The sequence below is a fragment of the Haemaphysalis longicornis genome, unplaced genomic scaffold (assembly GCF_048455015.1).
Source record: "Haemaphysalis longicornis isolate Haplotype H1 unplaced genomic scaffold, Haemaphysalis longicornis Haplotype H1 scaffold_2, whole genome shotgun sequence".
In the NCBI taxonomy this organism is placed as follows: domain Eukaryota; kingdom Metazoa; phylum Arthropoda; class Arachnida; order Ixodida; family Ixodidae; genus Haemaphysalis; species Haemaphysalis longicornis.
This window is the reverse complement of record NW_027526295.1, coordinates 246,027,435-246,047,015: the sequence shown is the minus strand read 5'-3', so window position 1 is coordinate 246,047,015 and position 19,581 is coordinate 246,027,435. Positions and strand designations below refer to the sequence as shown.

The window sequence follows — 19,581 nt, the reverse complement described above, 5'->3', positions numbered from 1 at the left end:
GAAAGGCTTCGTTTGAAACTTGACAAACCAAGCTGCAGAAGCTTTGCCTATGTTTGTTCTACCGCAGTTATCCAGCTTGGCATCAAAACCCAGTAAATCCTGATTACTTTCTCCTGTGCCAGGCCTGCAGAAGCTGATGCTATTACAAGCTGATTTTATTAAAAAAAAACATGGTATTCTGGCTGGTAAAAATTATCTTCTTCAGTTTTCTCTAGCTGGGTGCAGAACTTTAGGGTGCAGGTCATGCATACTCCACTCGTCTCCATTAACTAGTTCAGAGTAACCCGGAGATGCAGGGTAAGGGACTGAATAAAAGGGTTGGATTTGCCAATGAGGGCGATATTGTCATGTAGACAAAGACAATGCAGGCTTCTTTCAGTGAACGAGGTTAAATGGAGTGACCTTGTGCTCCGCAAAGAACTTAAAAAATAAATACACAAGCATCGTAGGAGCAGTTAACACAGTGACGTGCACAGACATTGTCAGTGGAACAGATTTTGTGGCGTTTGACCTGCGATCATTTAGTATCTCGTTGTGTTATTCTTTTCCAGAAGCATCCAATTAGATTGGGAACCCTAGTGAACAAAATAGAGCATTCAAGTCTAGTGACAACAGTGCGAAAAACTCTCCCTATCAAATGAAATAGGCTGTGTGGTATACAAAGGAAACAGAGGGGACACGTGTTTTGCTTCAAACGTAGATAAGACAACGGTGTGGTTAGAGGCTGGCAACAAGACACATTAACAAAACAAAGGGCATGGTTCGTGGCAATGTAGAGAAACACAAGGGAAAGTTTTATACTTAACATACATCTAACTTCCGTGAAATGAACAGTCCGTAAACATCAGAGCAAAAATACTAATAGACCTGCATTAGGTAGCACTTTACATTAGGTAGCCCTTGTCGGTTAGGTAGCCCTAGTGAAAACCATTTGCTACTATGGTTTGAAAACAGCCTGCTTGCACAAATTTGCTACGTATGATAACAGATCTCTTTAGCCCAGCACCTAGTTTGATACTTGCGTAGAGCTGTCTCGTTCAAATTTGGCATTTTTCACTCGCAAAAAGGTATGTGCATTTTTCGTCTGAAAGTTGTTTTATTCCTTGTCTCTCCTCTGATGTGCAGGGATGCTGACTATCACCGACTTCATTTACATCCTGAGGAACTACTACAAGTCCCCCCTAGTAGGTTACATTTTACTCGTGATTTTTGCTTCTGGCCCTTTGCCCTTAATGAGGCTGATCGAGAGGTGCCTCATTTTCTGCTCTGTGCAGGTGCGAATGGATGAACTCGAGGAACAGAAGATCAAAGCGTGGCGAAGTAAGTACAAATCACAGGTTTCTACTCTTGAAGTAGGACAACAGTGGCTGCATGTTGCACTGCCCACCCCCTGTGTTTTGTAGCTGTTCCAAAGTGAAGCTCACATGCTGTGTGCTCCTCGATCTCTTTTAGTTGGTTGTCAAAGGACGTAGGTGGTGCATTTTTGGCACACCCGAATCTTTCTCATTTTTTTCCCCCACACGAATTAGCAGTACAAAGCAGCAGCCCAATTGTAAGTTGCACAAAAGTGCCCTGCACTCTGCCTAGCCGCACCGCAGGCAGTGTACTGTATGATTGTTAAGGCAGAAAACTTTTAGTGGATTTCCATTTATGGACTTTCTTCAGGTTCTCAGCATACGTCCAAGTGGTCATCTTGAGTATGCCCACTTGATGATGTGGATAATTTTCCACAGTTAGAAAAGAGGAGAAGGAATGATCACTTCCATGGAGACAGCTAAACAGGATTTCTCCAACCCAGCTTTGACCAGTGCGTTGCAGGGCAGAAACAAATTTTGCTATAAACAAAATTTTTATCTACGTTGCTTTAAACGCACAGGTTTCTTTTGTGCAGTCGCCATATCTTACTTCGTGGCTGTTAGAGTATAAAAATAGTATTTGTTGTTTTCATTTCTTTTTCTTCTTTTTTTTCTATGCTGATGAATATGCCGGTTCGGGGAAGTAATTCACACTATGCGATAGATGTTCTGGAACATGTGCAATCAGCACTTCAAAGTGTGACAGGGGAAAGCGCATGTATCTTTGCAAAAAAATTTTGACGCGTTTGTGAGAAAGTATCTGAAAAGTAGCGAGAAAAAAAATAAAAAAAAAATGAAAGAATACAGTAGCCGACCATTTTTTCAGACTCCAAAAATTCGCTGGATGTTCTGGGCTTTCCTGAGAAACCGCCAGTTGTCCCATAGGAGTAATGGCTCACGGAATTTTGGACTGCTCTTTTATTAAGACTGTTATTTGTTCCCCTCCAGGTCCAAAAAATCAGTCGGCTACTGTAAACGCCTTAATTAACATAGTTTGAATGCAGCTTTGAAAGGGGGTGTAGATAGGGTGAGAGAAGTTTTAGGACTGAAAGATAGCAGTTGGGAAGCGTCGTCGTACAGCAAAGCCATAAGCATGATGTGTGTGAAACTGAAGGCATGCTGTCAGCAGGGACGTACTTCCCATATCAACTACAATCAAAACTCGATTTAACGAAGTTCAGGGGAGTTGTGAATTTTTTTGTCAAATCGAGAACTTCGGTAAATCGAGTTAAGAATTTCTGGAACACTTAACTTGGTACATTCCAGCAAGCTTATGCCATGTCTGCATTTTGAACTGTAGGTAAATGCTCCGAAAACGAAATTGCGGCCCGTGTGTATGAAAAGACAGCGCGAAAATTGTTACCTGAACAAGAATGGCTCCCAGGGGACTAAATTTATTTCCCCCTAACGAAGTTAATGATGTTTACTTGCATGCGCTTTGTAAGCAACGGCCGCACGGATTTCTTGTAAGTTTGTAGTGTGTCCGGTGTATCTTCCGTATCTTTGTGCGCTCTGGCAAACATCCACAGCATATAAAGGGCATCCCTCACTTGATGGGGATTACCCACAGGATGATGGCGAATAAACAATACAAAGTACCCCCCGAAAAACCGGACAGCCAAAGACCGCATGGATGAGTGGAAAAGCGTTTATCGGAGAGTAGAAGAAGAAGGGAGAATAGGGAAGGTGGGCAAAAAAATGAAAAAAAAAAAAACTGGAACACGAGGGCAAGGCTCCAGATACAATGGCTCCTAAACAAAGCCTCTTTTCTTCTTTTTCTTTTTTTTTTTTTTTTTCGCTGGCATTATCTGGTGCATTCAACTCAAAATTATAACTCTCATTTTGCGCCGCACAGTTTCATAAAAGCGGGACAAAGGCGCTTTGCGATGTTGTCTGGCACGCCGTGAAAGAACTTTGAGGCGTTCTCTACAAAAAATATGAAAAATTAACACTGTTGAGCTGCGTTTTTTGAGAAAAGGTTCATTAAACTGGGACAGATCGTGATATTGTCTTCAGTATTTCGAGTTAGCCAAAGCAGTGGGCTCTATGGGCGTCTGAAAGGGGATTGGGATACCTTCGTTAAATTGGGACTTCTGTAAAATCGGGTTTCCTTAAATTGAGTTTTGACTGTACTTCATGCTATTGAATACTGACACCAATTTTGGGGTGTTTTATTGTTATACAGTTCAGAATACCCTGGTTGAAGTGTGAATGGCCTATGACACTTGGGGAGGATATTTAATTTGACCTTATTGCTGATTGAACAGCTCAGGAAGTGGTGCACAATGAATGAACATCAGTGGGATGTTTTCTCCAGAACAGAAAGAAAAAGTTTACAACATAGGGCAGAAATTTGTGCGTCGTTTCACCCGCATGGCTTGGCAAGTGGTGACAGGGAGCTGTTAGCGTTTAAAGACTAATACAGATAGCCACAGCTACAGCTGTCACCGCTCGCCAGAATGACACCTTTGGCAACAACGAAGTTTCACGTGTGGGAAAGGAACCTATAATATGCTCGAGAATCGCAATAGAAATTTTCAGCCGTGCTGCTAGTGAAAGCAGCCATCAGATATACACTGTGATGAGAGACCTAAACTCCTTCAGGCAGCCCAATCAGGGAGAACTTCGCTGGTCTGAATGCTTTGAAACTGCCGCCATAAGCATGCTTGTCCCTCCTGTCTGAGTAAATCAGTTCTCCCTCACAAAGCATGATCATTGCTGTGCTGAGGCAGAAACGGTCAGCGGGAGGCACGTAGGGACAACCTTTGGCGTGAGGCGGCAAGAGCAATCAGTGCAGTCTGTTGGCATTAGCATGGCATGCTTCTTGTGTACCTGCCTCCTAGGCTCGAAGCACTGGAAGTCGAAACTGACTTTTACTGGATTCTATCTAACTGTTAATCGTTTACACAGCTTTGAAGGCCAGTAAATATAGATCAAAGGAATAGAAAAAAAAACATAGAAGTTCATTGTCAGTACTCCTTTAAAGAAGCATTCACTCATGAAATCTCTATGAGCAATGCCTGGAAGGTTCGAGTTAATGTGCATTGAATTAGGGCTGCTGTTCTGCTGTGCTGTAAAAGTACATTTGTACTTTTGCCGAAGTGCATCTTGGAATTTGTTCACTTGTTTGTTTGTTTGTTTAGTTATGCTGTATTGCATTTTCTAATCTTTGTCTTCTCATAATTTTCTTTTTCAGAAGTTCTCAATGACACTTCAAGGCCGTTGGTTCACATTGGACCGGATGCAAGGTGTGATTTTTCTCCTATTCTACCACACACACAAACGAGGTCTTCTGCAGCGGGGCTCAAAAGAGTTAACTCTTTCAAAGTGCGATGTTGCAAGGACATGGACAATGCAAAGTTTTTGTCTCGCTTTCCTTGACACGCGTTTCAATCTGGTCACCTTTTTTACAATTTGGCTTTTATGATGCTAGATCATGTCGGTGCAGCTCACTTGCAACAATGAAACTTGTCTACATATTTTAACAATAACGGGTGCTCATTTATTTCAAGAAGCAAGATTTCAAAGGCATCTGTGGCTGTGGTGTTACTGTTACTAGGTCGCCACATTGTACAGTAGAATTCTGTTAGAAAAAAATTTGAGAGACTGGGTAAAGGTTTTGTTCTCGTCATCGTACGTATGCATCTGTCTGATTAAAGGGGATTTTTTTTTGCACCCTGTCAGTTAAAGGGTAGTGGAACTGTTTGCTTGTTTTAACTGCAAATTCTGCTGTTTGTAAGCCACCTTGGCATCCTGGTCTAATCTCTGAAAACTAAATTAATTCTTTTGAACATTACACAAAACGCTCTATATGGTTTCGATTTGTCTACAGTTTGCATGCGTCGTGCTCCGCTGCTATTATTTCTGTTCACCGCATTGCATGCTCTGCTTTTTATGCGCAGCCTCTGCGATGCCATCACAACGTTGATCCACAACAAGGTCCACCGACTGCCAGTCATTGACCCCCAGACAGGCAACGTGCTCTACGTGCTGACGCACAAGCGAATTCTGCGCTTCCTCTTTCTCTATGTGAGTAGCAGCTTTGAAAATGCATTGAGACAGTACTGCGAATGGTCATACCAACCACACCGTACTTGGAAGAGTTGTTTCCGCCACACTAGTATAGTAGCCTGCTCGTAGGTGTTCCCAGTGTCCACAGTGCCGTACACAGCCTCCATACGGTTCAGCCAAAGGACCGCTTAGCATAAGGTGTAACGTTACCAGCAGGTGCAATCTTTTGTCACATCAGCAATCGCGCTAGGGTTGGATAAAATTCAGTCTGCCTGGGGCTTACTTGTCGCATGTTCATTTAGTTTGGCCTGTGAACCAGCGGCGTAATGCGGGTGGCACATGCTTGCTGCGCTGCTGAAGTAAATGGCAAAGTGTAGACTGCAAGAAACATAGCGCGGGTTTAGTAGCAGTGTCGTGAAGTTGTCCTGTGGAATGCCAGCTTGTATTCTCTTTACAAAGGTGACGCAGTGAGTATCGGTAGCGCAATCCTGGTTCTGATAAGAGACACTCATGGATGAGTTGGTAGTGGATTACAATGGCGTCATGAATAGACCTGTCGTCACATTTGGTGTTCAACAAATTTCTTCGGAAGAGGAATTAACCCTGAATATCTTCCCTTTCCTCTTTTTTTCAAATGCAGTACTATGAGTTGCCTCACCCCAGTTACCTGGATCACACACTCCGGGTGCTCAAGATTGGGACGTATGAAAATATCGCCACGGTGAGTTTCCCAGGCCTTCATTATTGAGCACACGCCTATGACAGCCTGTGAGGTGGCTGACTGTTACACTAAATATTGGGTGTAAAGATGTGTAGGTAGTAAATTTGAGCATTATAGCTGAAAGTTATCTTCGCTATTGATGAATTACTTTTGAGTTCAAATACTAAACCAGATGTGGGCTGTTAAAATATCCGGCCAGTGTAACACAAATTCGCCAAAATTGGGCTGGGGAGTCATAGTGGAAGTTTAGGTGAATTTCAGCGTGAACATGTTTACTGTGTAGCAAAGTGTTGTTCGTAAGCTATATTGACAAGTCTATCTGTCTTTGAGACCTTGCGGTGGGTTTTTCGTTAAGTTGACGCACCAGCAGCCCTCTTGACACTTGGCTTGTTTCCAGAAGTGGATAAAGTTGTCGGCAATTTCATTTTGCAATTTTGATCTGCTCATGCTCCTGCTTTATTCCATTTGTATATCAAGTAATGGGGTTCCCTCGCTGCCAGGTCAGCTCATTTCAGTCATTTGGACCCTTTGTGTTATACAGCAAATGTATGTTTTTTTTTCAAATAGCTTTAATTGAAGCCTGTTGGACATAGACTGTATTCACTGAAAAGTTTAGCTGTTAATTTCTTCGCTTGGCAACACCAGAAACGGCCACAGACATGGCACGGCTTGTGCCTCTGCACCCGCGCGCCGCAGAAGAAAAAAAAACACCAACATGCGTCATCTGCTCCATTTCAACCTGATTCTCAACGGTGGTGTAAATAGATATGTTATTAATCACACTCACATTGGAGTCGAGGCATTACTTTGCGTTCGGTGAGGTACAGTTTGGAACGTCTAACACACATCATGTGCTTAGCACGGACAAGTACTACCATCTCATGGAGCGCGACGTAACCAGTGATGGTGCACTCACATGGTTACCTGCATGTGTGCCTCACCAGTGAATACAACCCACACTTATTGGTGCTTCAGTGTGCATTGTTGTCCGCACAGTTCCAGCAGCCATACCCAGTTACTTGAACATTACAGTAACTCAGTAGGGAAGGGTGCTTGAACCTAATAGAACTCATAAAGAAGGTTTGTTCAGTACTTCGCGAAGTTCATACACTTTTCCTCTGAGTGTTGCCTCCTCGAGTCTGTCTTTTTCTAAGATTTAACAAAATGAAGTCCTTTGCAAATGTTTTCTGCAACTGGTGTTCCCTATGTACAGGGGTGAGACAGCTGCACATATTGCGCCTTTTTGATACAATTCTATTTTCCTGCGCCAAACTGCTCCAGAAGAGCCTGAAAGGCACGGATTTTGATGCTGATGTCAGTTCTGGCAGGGGTACGAAAGCCTCGTGCATCCTGGTCACCGCTTTTATTGTTGGTCAATTGCAAACACAGAAATGGCAGAAATAGAAAGACTGAAATGAAGCAAACGATAGCTTCTAAAACACGATTGGCTTTCCTGGTTCGCTGAAACGGCCTTCCTGATTGCGCATCGCTGTGGCTACAAACATGGCTACCGCCTGATCCGGCTGCTACTGCCTACTTCACGCGCTCAGTGCGCATCGACGATATTTTCCCTGGTTTTTTTTTACGCAATCAGCTGGGTTCCAGTCTATTAATTCTATCAGTTGTGGCTTTGAACAGTGACGTTAACCCGGGGTTATGTTTGAGATTGGTGCGAGATTACGAGAAGTTGCGCAGCTCGAAAAAAGTTCATTGAAATGTAGGGCCTAAGATTTCCGCGTGGCTTGTCCTGGAGTGCGAAACACGGTGCGTGCATCTATAATCGGGTTCATAAAGTGAAATTTTTGGCTCACTGTGGTGTTATAAAATGCTGAGGTGTTGCTGTGCTTCAAAGCGGGATCGCGAGCCTCGGGGGTGGAACGGTCGACATGAAAGTTGCGGGCTGTGCTGCGGCGCCGCGACCTGTTCAGGCAGCGCCCAATGGCTGTAGGACTGCATGGTTGCCATAGCACGCGACTAATAACACTTGATGTATGCGAAGTGAAATTTAATGCCAAAATCTAGGTGGCTAAACAGTAACGCTACTCAAAAGACCATGGGGTGAACGTGCGCCCCACGGACTGCAACGGGTAGGCTGGTTGGGCTATGCGACTGTTAGCTCGAAGTTGCTCAACTGCTGCCGTGACTACACTCGTTCGTACAACACAACCTGGGATTAGAAAAATAATAATTTTAGCATTGAAATGGTAAAAAAACATGCCACAATTGCAGATCCCTTAAATTTGATAATATTAACGGCAGTTTTGTTAGTGTTGCGTACAGCCACAACACAATATCACTAGTTAGGTAGTGCAGTTAGAACTTTGTGATACACTTAAAAAATTCTTTCACGTAAGGTTGTTTCAGTGTTCTGTGTATTCAAAACTGATTTGAATGTGTACTTGACCTTTCAAATTGCTAAAATTATGATTTTTTAAGCTCACAAGACGATGTAATAAATGTCCCTAAATGCTCCAAATCAAGATTATTTCTGCTCCAAAATCGAAATTTTGCTGCTCTGCAAACTGCTCCCAAATCTCTTTGGGCTGTCTCACCCCTGTATGTACAAATATAAGTATACAGACTGGCAGTTTACACTTCCAAATGAAAAGGCTTGTCCCAGGTGAAAAAAGTTTCCATTTCCAGCTGGATTATGGAACTGGAAATCTCTTCCAGCTGGGAAATATCCCAGCTAGAAATTTGCTTTCCCGCTGGAATGTCTCCCAGCTGGAAGAAATTTCCGGTTCCATAATCCAGCTGGAAACTCCGGCTGGAAATTTCGCATTCCCAGCTGGAATGTTTCCCAGCTGGAAGAGATTTCCGGTTCCATAATCCAGCTGGAAATCTTGGACTTCCAGGCTGCATTTCCAGCTGGAAATATACGATTTCCTGCTGCATTTTCTGCTAGTATTTTTCAGGGCTTGGGTTACGTACCCAGATGGGACGCACAGTACAGTGCAAGAAAAGAACATTGTACTAAGGCAAAGCGCTTCCGAGTGAAGATAATGAACATGCAAGTACATCCGCATTTAAAAAACTAGGCAGAACAAACAGTCTCACCTAAATTACTGCGAAAGAATTTCTACACAACAACGGTCACGCAGGCAGCAAGAAAGCCAACACGAGTGGAAAGTACAGCAAAAGATTTTATTATGCATTAGGCAACTTAAAACAGGCAAATGTGGTGTTGGGCTAGTTGGTGAATTGCAACTTACAGAATATAGAGCTGTAGGTGGACACAAACAAACACAGTTGCTTGTCTACGTGTGTGTGCGTGCGTGTGCGCGCGCGCGTGCAGTTTTAGTGCTTCATTTTGTATACAGGCCCTGATCTGTTCTTACAAGCAATAAAAAGACAGGTAATAAACAAGTCCTACCTTCGCGGTAACGGGAGCAGTAAACGTCGAAACTCGATGCGAGATAAACGCACAATGAAACCGTTGCGATGACTGCACTTCAATCGTCTTAGAACAAAGACGGTGCGGAGCACAAATCGACCTCTTCATTGTCCACCACGGCTGTGACAAGTAAGGCCTGCACGCCTTCCCGGTAATTAGGAGCCCTGCAGACCTCCATTCACATTACTGGGCTACACAATGTGCGCACTCCGCCAAGTAAAAAGCCGCCTAGCACACTTTCTAATGATGTAATTAATCTTGTTGACTCGTTTCTTAGCCCGCGTGATGCTCACAGCTAACTTGACCGCCATTTTACACAAACTTTGATTGGCTTGACGTGTCTTGACTTGGCTTTAAAAAAGACTTCGAATGAGCAATGTTGCCAACGTCTTTTCTGTAAAAATGTTTTTTTTTTCGTATCGGGCATGGGTATCGGGGGTCCTTACCGGTCGCGAGTTTGAGGTATGCATAAAAGAGAAGAAATTTGTTCTAATGAGTCTCACTAACTTGTTTAACCCCCCGCTAATAAATAAATAATGTGGTCGACGCTTCGAGGACTTTGTGTGAAGCAGGAACTGGTTCACATGACATGTTCCGAATCGTATATCTTCCACTGAAATCACACAAAAGAAAATAATTAAATGATTGGCCGTTTCAAAGACCAAAAGTAAAATTACCTTTACCAACTGACCCATTGGCAACTTCCTCCCAAGATAAGTACAGTTGGAGCAGAAATTTTTCTCTGCTGGAGTACATGTCCTGCTAGGCTGGAAATTCTCGCCAGCTGGAAAATGCCATTTTCAGCTGGAAGCCAACGTGTGCTGCTTGGCTGGAAATTCTTTCAAGCTGGAAACTCTAAGTTCCAGCGGGAAGGCAACATTTCCAGCCTAGGCTGGAAATGTTGCCTGGATATGTTGGAAATTTCCAGCCTAGGCTGGAAATCTTCTCCTACTGGAAATGAGTTCCCCGCTGGAATGCAACATTCCCAGCTAGACTGGAAGTTCTTTCCAGCTGGGAACTACCATTTCCTGCGTGGACCACGTATTCCAGCGGGATATAACACTGGAAAGAACCGTTTCCAGCTGGAAATACTGTGTTCATTTTCATGTGGGGTGGTACAAGTACAAATGGTGTGGTCTCTGACCTGGTGAATCCTTTTTTTTCTTCCCCCATCAGACTAAACCCAGCACACCGCTGATTGTGGCCCTAAATCAGTTCATCAAGCGTAGGGTGTCTGCATTGCCCGTGGTGGATGACAGGGGAAAAGTGGTGGACATCTACGCCAAGTTTGACGTCATTGTGAGTCTTGCTTTTCTTCACGTTTCAGTCCCGATGATAGTACGTGCAGTGCTCTTCCATGGTTCTTGCACCTTTCTTGAAGCATCTATGACTTTTGTATGCATTATTTAAGGGCGGGCATCATTTTTTGTACTTCTTTAAAACTACAGCTACTGTAATTCACAGGCACACAAGCACTTGGATACTCGTGTCTGTCTCTTTTACTTAGCCTTTTTTCTTGGTGTACCTCAATTGGGAGCAAGTATAGCATTCAGTGCTCCAGTTCTCCTCCTCTCCCCGTCCCTTTTCTCAAAAAAATTTTGCTCACTTGGTGCATTGAATAGTTTTGAAGGAAGAGGGGGGGTAAACATGCAGTTCACCCCCCCCCCTCTCTCTCGTGTGTGTGTGGGAGACAGACAGAGAGAAACATTGAATGAATGGAACAAGATAATAACCTGAACAAGCGAGGAACTGAAAAAGCAAGCAAACGAATCTGTGTTCATAGCATATCCTGTGTTCATATATGCCACCGACTTGTAAGTTGATCCTTCGGTGTGGGCATATATGGCTTGTTGTGCATGAAATGTGTATGGCAGGTATGTGCATGGCAGACTTTTGGGGCAGATGTCCTTTTTCCTTAGATCAGTCCATGCCAGTTCTCGCACATCACACATACACAAGGGTATGCGTCACATGTGAGCATGCAGGTGTGGCTCTTGGGTAGCAGTGGCATGTTTCTTTGGCAGTGATGTTTTCAGTTGGGCCCAAATTTACCATCTCGTGGATCCGGGTTTGGGTCTCCATTTCGGTAGCATGGCTGGTGTTCCAAAACGTTGATCAGGCGACCGAGCGTTGCTGATGAAGGAGAAGACTTTATACAATTATTTACATGATGAGTATACAGGTTTGGATGCCATGAGCAACACTGCAGTGCACAGCACCGCCTTTTTGTTCACAGCAAAAGTATCTGGTCCCCCCCTAGGGAATTAAACACCAAAATTCTGGTCCAATCAGGAACCCACAGTTCAAAACATATAGCCAATGCTCGAAGCTGTCCTGGATGCTTGCCCACGTGACCGCGAGGGCGAGAAGACTTTTGTGCCGCTCCAATGGGAAGACCTTTTGTGCACACCAGAGTGCCCGAGCCACGTAGCTCACCCATTACCAGTTCCACGGTTTTCACTGGGGAAGTCGCATCCTTTGCTGCCGTCATCTCATTTTGAGAGTTGCACTGTGGGATTGACGCGGGGTAGACAGTCTCTCTGCAATAATGCTTCCTCTCTCTTCAATAAGACGTCGTACACAGTGCGGACTGATTCGGGCGGTGGTGACGAAAACGCTATTTAGTGCCAACGCCCCTTGTCAGCTTAGGTATGTCGGGTAACCAATCCAATCATGACAACTACCGGTGGCATATTTTTATTCTGTCTCAAGAACCTTGTAACAGGATATGAAGATTTTATTGAACATCTCGCACTTTTGTTTTAAAAGCGAGGAATCACGTCCAAGTGACTGTGATTCCTGCTTTTCTGGTGAAAGCATTTTATTTTTGAGATTGGTTCTAAATATGTCCCTGCACGTATAAAAATTTGAAGGTTGATAACAAGACTACCGGTATTTACCGTAATGCCTTAAAGAAATACCGTATTTACAAGAGTGTAAGTCGACTTGAATGTAGGTCGACCCCCCCAAAATTGCATCTCGCAAAAAAAAATGCTAGTGCAAAAAGCCGCCCGTTTGGACGCTGCTGTGAAAGAGCGCCAAGAGAGTTCTTCGGGCGCAGGGCACTCATGACAGACGGGAGGATTCAGCACAACACAGAAGGGACACAAGCACGTGGCAACGCGGCCGCCTAGAAAATCGTATCACAAAGAGGAGCACTTCCGTCAACTGCAATACCCCCCATACGGCGGCTCTTCCATCAATGATCAATGCTCCCACTAGAGCCGTACGCTTGTGGTGTGCGCAGTAGATTTTAAAAAAGTAAGGCTTTTGTATAAGCATGCGGAATAACCATGCGTTATGGGTTGAGCGGGAAACTTTATTCCCAATTATGAGAGCGCATTCGCTGTGAGATGACAACCATCGAAGCTGCCGGCAGCGGCCACTGCCGCGCGATATCAAAACAAACGACATGGCGGCTGACAGAAGTGGCCGCTCGCGATGTCCTTTGATTCGTGAGTACGTTACTCGCATTCAAGAAGCGTTTTGTTCGTCTCTAAAATACAAAATGAGTATATTACCGAATCCCTTGAATCAATGCACGGCGCTGACGTAGACAGAATCGTATCACGTTTAGTACACTTCTTAACGCGCTTGTGGAAGGTTAGCGGCTCTAGGTACAGTGGACAAAGGGCACAGATCGGGAGCGCCAACATTCAAAGTTGGCATCACCTTTATTGCAATGTATGCAAATGGTAAACGCGATGCTTCGACCGTAACCATACAAACGAGGGTGTTACGCTTTCCCCAGCTCGTAGTATCCCTTATTTCTCATTTCTCTTGCCGTTACAGGCATTGTGACAAAGTTTGATTTCGATTCTAAGTCGACCCCCACACATTTGATTGTCAAACTTGAAAAAAAAAAGGGGGGGTTGACCTGCAATTGTGTAAATACGGTACTTTCAAGGTAATACTATTTGTGTTTCTGATACCTCCTCTCCAATACAATGCGTTGAACTTGGTCCTGAGGCCCAAAACTTGTCTCGTTGGCAGACTATGTTGCATCAATCAGCTGGTGGTTGCTCTCAGCTGCACTTTTCTTTTCCTTAGTTTTCAGGAATGTGCTAATACCTGTGGTCTTTGTTTTTATCCTCGCCCATCCAGAACTTGGCAGCCGAGAAGACGTACAACAACCTGGACATCACCATCAAGAAAGCTCTAGAGCATCGAGATCAGGTGAGGTGTTTGCTTTGGAACAAAAACATGCTGCGTTTGCTTCTGGTGACACTGTTCTTCAGCATCGGTCTTGCAGGTATCTGTAGTTTACAAGCTAGCATCTTTCTTTCTCTCTTTTTTTTTTTTTTTTTTTTTTTTTTTTTTTTTTTTTTTTAATGACTGGTGTAGATTTTCACCCGACTACTGCTTCATGAATGTTTTAAGGCTTTTTAGCTTTGCTGGAAGTAAATGGAAGAAGTTCATGTACATCATTTTTTTCTGCTTCAGTCGGTCTTCAGTGGGGTTTCTTTAAAGTGTGGCATGTCTCAAAGCACTCTCTAAAGTGTACACAGGGCTTCTTGTCACATGTATTGTTATGAAAAACCATCTTTCATTTTCGGAACTTGCAGCTGAGGCTGAAACTAAGCTGTCAAAGGTGGCAGGAATTTTTTTTCATCACTGTCTTGATAAGTTTCAGAACATCAACACTGTTCTTATAACAGACTTCCACACCGTGACAGCAGCAAGCTGACTTGGCCTGTGCATCCTCTTTTCTTTTACAGTATTTTGAAGGTGTGTTGAAGTGTACGTTGGATGACACGCTGATGGCGGTGATGGAAAGGATCGTCAAAGCTGAGGTACTATTTTTGTGCTACGTGTTTTCGTCACAAACGGCTTGTGTGCAGAATAGGTGGATGATAAGATTATCTCTGCCGCATCCATATGGATTTTATTATTATTTTTAATCCTTACTCATGGTAATGGAGCCCACCCTCAAAGATGAGAGGGTCAATGTTGGGAAGCTCCAACCACATTTCCTCATAGCAAAGTCCCTATTTCTGTTGGTTTTAATATTTTCAACCTTTGAATAAAGTATGTAGGACTTTTTTTTATAGCATAGATGGCTGGCGAACTATTATGCCCTCGTAGTGGTGTTCTAAGTTAGTTTTGTGGTGTTTGTAGGACTATTAAGACGGGGAAAACAAGGAATGAATATGACAACATAAAAGCTTCTCGCATACATTTCTAGGCCCCTCATTTAAAATTGTGGCTACTTGGTAAGTGCTAATTGTGGCAACTATTTCTACCATGTACAACAAAGTCCTGCCGCTGACGGCCCAGCTGCCAAATAAGTCTTGTCAAAGTTTTGTGCACTGTTTTTGAAGCTTTGTTCGGCTTCTTAAATTAAGTTGTAGCTGCGCAAAAAAGATCACTTTCCTGCCACGATAAAGTGTTGCATTTGGAAGGTGGGGATCCCCCGCAGAGAATACTTACGTGTGAAATGTACAGTACAACCAAGTAAAAAAAAAAACACTACCCTCTAGAAATGTTTGGGACCTCCCTTGAAGTGAAAAAATTCCAGATGGCCACTAACTTACAGCTTTTTGAGTAGTTGATAAAATAATGTCTTATTTGTTACATTTTACACAAAAGGGGGCCATTAATTGTTCGTGTTATCAGGTTTATCGTGCAGTAATTTTAGCCTTCTAATTTGTTAGCTCAGGGAAGTGATGTGCAGGGGGATTTGAACTCCTCATGGTTCCCATGTAAAACAGCCACACGAAAGAAATAGTGTTAATTTTGGCAATTTGAAGATTCTTTAGGGGCATGCAACCAAAGGGCTGCGGAATATTGGCCGACTTTAAGAAAAAGGAGCATAGCATCGAAGCTGGGCCCACTAACATTGAAGAAAACTGAGCATGTGCTACCTCGAACTTTGGAATGCTTGTATCCGTACACAAGCAACCTCTCTTCAACTTCTTTCAGTGACAATTCAGTGCTGCACATGATGGTGTAGTGCCTACAGTGTCTAGGTGCTTCACTGAGCTAACTGGCAAACTAAGAGAGAATACCCCTCGGCCAGAGTGTAACCAGTGTTGTTCCTTCCATTGCGCCCTGCCAGGTGCATCGGTTGGTGGTCGTGGATGATGAGGACCACGTCGTGGGCATCATCTCTCTGTCGGACATCCTTTCCTTCCTGGTTCTCAAGCCCCTGGGTAAGCCTACCTCGAGAGGCTGCACGCAGCTTAGCATGCAGTGTCATGCATGCATCATTGAAGTGGCAACTAAAAAGAGCGCAGGAATATTTTGCGATTCCATCTAAGTCAACCAGCCATTGTTAGTAAGGAGTTGTTTAACTGCGTGCCATTGCCGTCTGAACTGCACAGCAGCTTCAGAGTTGTTTCATTGAGAAAAGAGGAGATCAGAGTTGAGGCTGAGGCTGGCATTCAGCTGATGTTTGATGGCATGGCACTGAAAATAAATACAGGCCGGCAGCGACGCAGATATATTACAATGTCACAGCAAGCAAAAACAGGTTCAGACTCGAATAGCTTATGCTTTGCAGAAATCATCCTTTCCTGTATTTGTAAAAGGATGGTAGATAAAGCTCTGATAGGGTAGATTGTTACAAACACCAGCGTGTACACACACACATATACACACCAGGTGTTGCAATAATAAATCTTTTAAGTTTACCCTGAAAACCGCACTTTCGTTCAAGTGCAACTTCACATAAAGGTCTCATTTTTGCTCTATTTTTCTTAACACAAATAATGGTGATAAAGTTTGCCTGCTATTTTGGAAATCAGGTAATTTTGCCTATGGGAGAGCCGGCAGCCATTTTGGAGAAACGACCAACTTTTAAACTGGCAGTGCCGCCTGCCGTATTTAGAAGAATGGGAAAAATTGAAAATCTGTAAGCACATTCAGAAAGGCAAACCAGCAATGATAGAGCCGAAAACAAATTTTAGTCCAGGAAGGCCAGGGTTTTGCTTCATGTTCCTCATTAAGGAAAAAGAAAAGAAGTTACATGAAATTAACTAGTCTCTGCATCCGACGTCATGATGGCAGGTACAGTACTCGCTGAGCACTGTAAAAATTGGTGGGCCAAACAATTCATATGGGGGTGGATTATCGGTTTGACTGGGCTGCAGGCATTCATGAAACAAAACACGGTTGACTGGGGTCACAGCCCAAAGGAGTGCACGAAACAGCTTTGTCTTGCTGGCCAGTGGTGTCCATGTGATTGGCGGCAGGGGCGTCTGTGTCGCCATCGATGCCACACTCCCTTTCCTCACCTCTGCTTCTTTAATGCAGTGCTGAGCGCCGACACTACGTGCTCTCCATGCTCTCCTGTGCCTCGGGTGATGTGAGCGTGTACTACCTCAGGAACGCCCCCTCGCAGTGTGCGCAGTCCTTGTATAATGAGGCTAGAGGCGAACACCTTCACTGTAAAAACTGCCCTGCACCCTTACCCAGATATTAGAGAGTTATAGCAGATCGGAAAAACGGTTCCGCTACGGTAACGTCTACCGTCTGGACACCACCACGCATGCACAGAACCCTACCGTAAACCGGAGCGACTTGGCCAAACGGTACCGAGATGTACCGTGTCCGTCGTTCTGTACGCTTGGCTCATGCCTAGTTGAGCGGATTGCAAATATGCGATCGTTTAAGAACAATGAGGTTGCAACAAGTGAAATCCGCGCGATTCTGACAGATCAAGCAGCAAGCAAAACACAGTCCTGACCCAACTGTCGTGGCTTGTGTCGTCGAGCGATGCATGTACGATAGCTTCTTCCAGGTTAACAGCAACGTGGGGCCCGTCTACAAATAGGCGAGTGAGGAACAGGTGGTATCAGTGCGAGGGACTCTCAAATACAACGAAAAACTAGAAGCAGCCAGCCGAATACGCACTGAGAGCCCAGCTTGACCTGCTGGCGCCATCTGTTGAGATGGCGTAGAGGCAAATTGCCGGCTTTATGTTCATGCAGTCACTAATTCGAATCTCCGTAGGGGCGTTGGATATATTTTTTTAATACTGCCTTTAGGGCTTTTGAGAACTGAAAATTGATATTTCACCACAGGAAACTCCACAGACTTGCGAAGGATTGCCAAACGACATACAACCCAAGTCGCTCCCAGTCGCGCTCCCAGTCACGGTAGCATGTCCGGTAGTTACGGTCTGCTAATAACTCTTAAAATGAGCCTTCCTGGTACGGTCCGGTAACGGGTACCACGTACCACACCAGAACCGTTTTTCCGATCTGCTATAACTCTCTATTAACACTAAATGCATTCGTATAGGGGATTAAGCCAACAAGGAAGTGCTCTGTGCACCGTGCTAGGTACAAATGGCACCTTGTGTGCTTGCTTCCGCACTGCCTTGCTCGCAGGCTGACTTATTTTTGCGTTTCACATGCTCGGCAGCTTCCTAGAAAAGGGGCCACCATTCTCTCCCCTCACCTTTTCCTCCCTTTTCTGCAGGCATGGAGCGGCCGGACAGAACCAGGGCCTCCGAGGCCACCTCACTTCCCGTGCACGAAGAGAACGAGTCGGAGGAGTCCCACGACGACGACGGTGGAGGCGGAAGGGCCGCGGACGGGGGCGACCAGAGCCCAGCAGCAGCAGCGGCGGCAGCAGAAGGCCAGCCCTCCGAGGAGCCCTGAGAAGCCACACAAAGCGACAACAGGAAATCAGCACATTGCCCCATCTTTCCCGGAGGGGGGAAGAAGCAGCAGCAGCAGCAGCATTCATATTCTGCTGTCTTCCATGAAAAGGGCTATGCCCAGAAGCAACCTCCCACCATTTGGGGACAGACGTCTTCTTGCCTGGCACGTGAGAAAAGCACCACAAGCTGAGGCCTCACTGAAGACTTCCCTCTTCCCGTTGGTGCTGCGCCCATGGCCGAGGACATTTGCTTGCCACGAACGGGCACCCAGTACCACGCTGTGTCTTTCCCCCTCACTGTGTCCCTGAATGGCCGTGTTGTGTGGACACTCCATTACAGCAGAGCTAGCGACATGCGGCGGGAGAAACGCCCCTGTGCACAAAAAGTGGCACCACACAGTGCCCTACTGCTCCCTTTCTTTCTTTCTTTTTTTAACATGTGCATAAAGCTCACCACTGTGGGTTAATAAGCTGCAGAAACTCCCGACTTGAAAAGTATTGGGGTGTGGCGTTGACCCGCTGCGCGTACACACGAGAGAGAAGACAGTGGAAGGAATTGTTGTAAGCAAAGGAGATCGTTGAAGTTGGAACATGGTTTAGACGCCTTTTTTTTTTGTGTTAGATTGTTAGGCTGCATGTATTCATTGTTAAGTTGTTGCTACACATCGTGAAAAAAAAAAAAAAATCTTCTATCTGTGGATGATTATGCAAGTAACGTAGCAGGTGCCGCGCCTCTGAAGAGGCACCTTTTCTTGCTTGTTGCGCCCTGTAAATAGCGCGCATGAGTGTGTGCATGGCATGAGCCGTGCTTGTCAAGTCTAACTGTCCCTACCACTGTTGTCCATATTTTTTTTTTTTTCCTTTTTTTCCTCTGATTTTTCTTTAGACTCTCAGCTTTTATTGCTCAGAGGAACTGTGCTATTTGAGAGACTTTTTTGTTTTTATTAGGTCGGTCAATGCCATATTGCCGTAAGGACGGGCGTGATGAATTGTTGCCTGCGATTATGCTTTGCCTAGAGATGTCTGCTGCGAAGATGGTTCACAAACCAAGAAGCCAAAACTGAAGGGAGAGTTGTGTACGAATCTCCCCTCCGATTGTATATATAGTAAAAAAAAAACATACATGTCAAGAGCTCTTTTTCTGATCCATAAAGAGGCTTGTCTTTCATAAACACGTGTCCAGCTCCTTTGAAAACTCTTGCCACATCGACTGTACGCATGCAGTTGAACTGGCACTACAAGGAAACACTCTCATAAGGGCAGCTGTTCTATTGATGGCAAAGATGGCAGCTTTGTACACCATGGTCGCTACATTTTGAATGCCAGCAGCTTTAATGGCTTGCACTTGTGCCCAGCTTCGGCCAAATTTTTAGGGCAGACAAAGCTGCGGACTATAATTTGAAGCCAGTGTCCACCCAGTGGGGAGCGATCTAGGATGGCTCAGCGGAGTGCATCTCACAGACGTGCAATCGTGGCGCGTTGAAATACGAACA

The 19,581-nt window shown here is 44.7% G+C and overlaps 1 protein-coding gene across 4 annotated transcripts in view; it reads left to right on the top strand.

Moving 5' to 3' along the window:
* Nucleotides 1-19,260, top strand: part of Snf4agamma (SNF4/AMP-activated protein kinase gamma subunit) — a 345,435-nt gene extending 326,175 nt beyond the window's left edge. For all 4 annotated transcript variants that reach the window (XM_077700005.1, XM_077700006.1, XM_077700007.1 and 1 more), the window contains 10 exons: nt 1,126-1,184; nt 1,275-1,320; nt 4,552-4,603; nt 5,258-5,384; nt 6,007-6,087; nt 10,658-10,780; nt 13,586-13,657; nt 14,200-14,274; nt 15,540-15,633; nt 17,906-19,260. In XM_077700005.1, the coding sequence (XP_077556131.1) occupies nt 1,126-1,184; nt 1,275-1,320; nt 4,552-4,603; nt 5,258-5,384; nt 6,007-6,087; nt 10,658-10,780; nt 13,586-13,657; nt 14,200-14,274; nt 15,540-15,633; nt 17,906-18,087 (911 nt within the window). In that variant the 3' untranslated portion in view covers nt 18,088-19,260. The remainder of the gene's footprint in view (nt 1-1,125; nt 1,185-1,274; nt 1,321-4,551; nt 4,604-5,257; nt 5,385-6,006; nt 6,088-10,657; nt 10,781-13,585; nt 13,658-14,199; nt 14,275-15,539; nt 15,634-17,905) is intronic.
* The last annotated feature ends 321 nt before the right edge of the window (nt 19,261-19,581 follow it).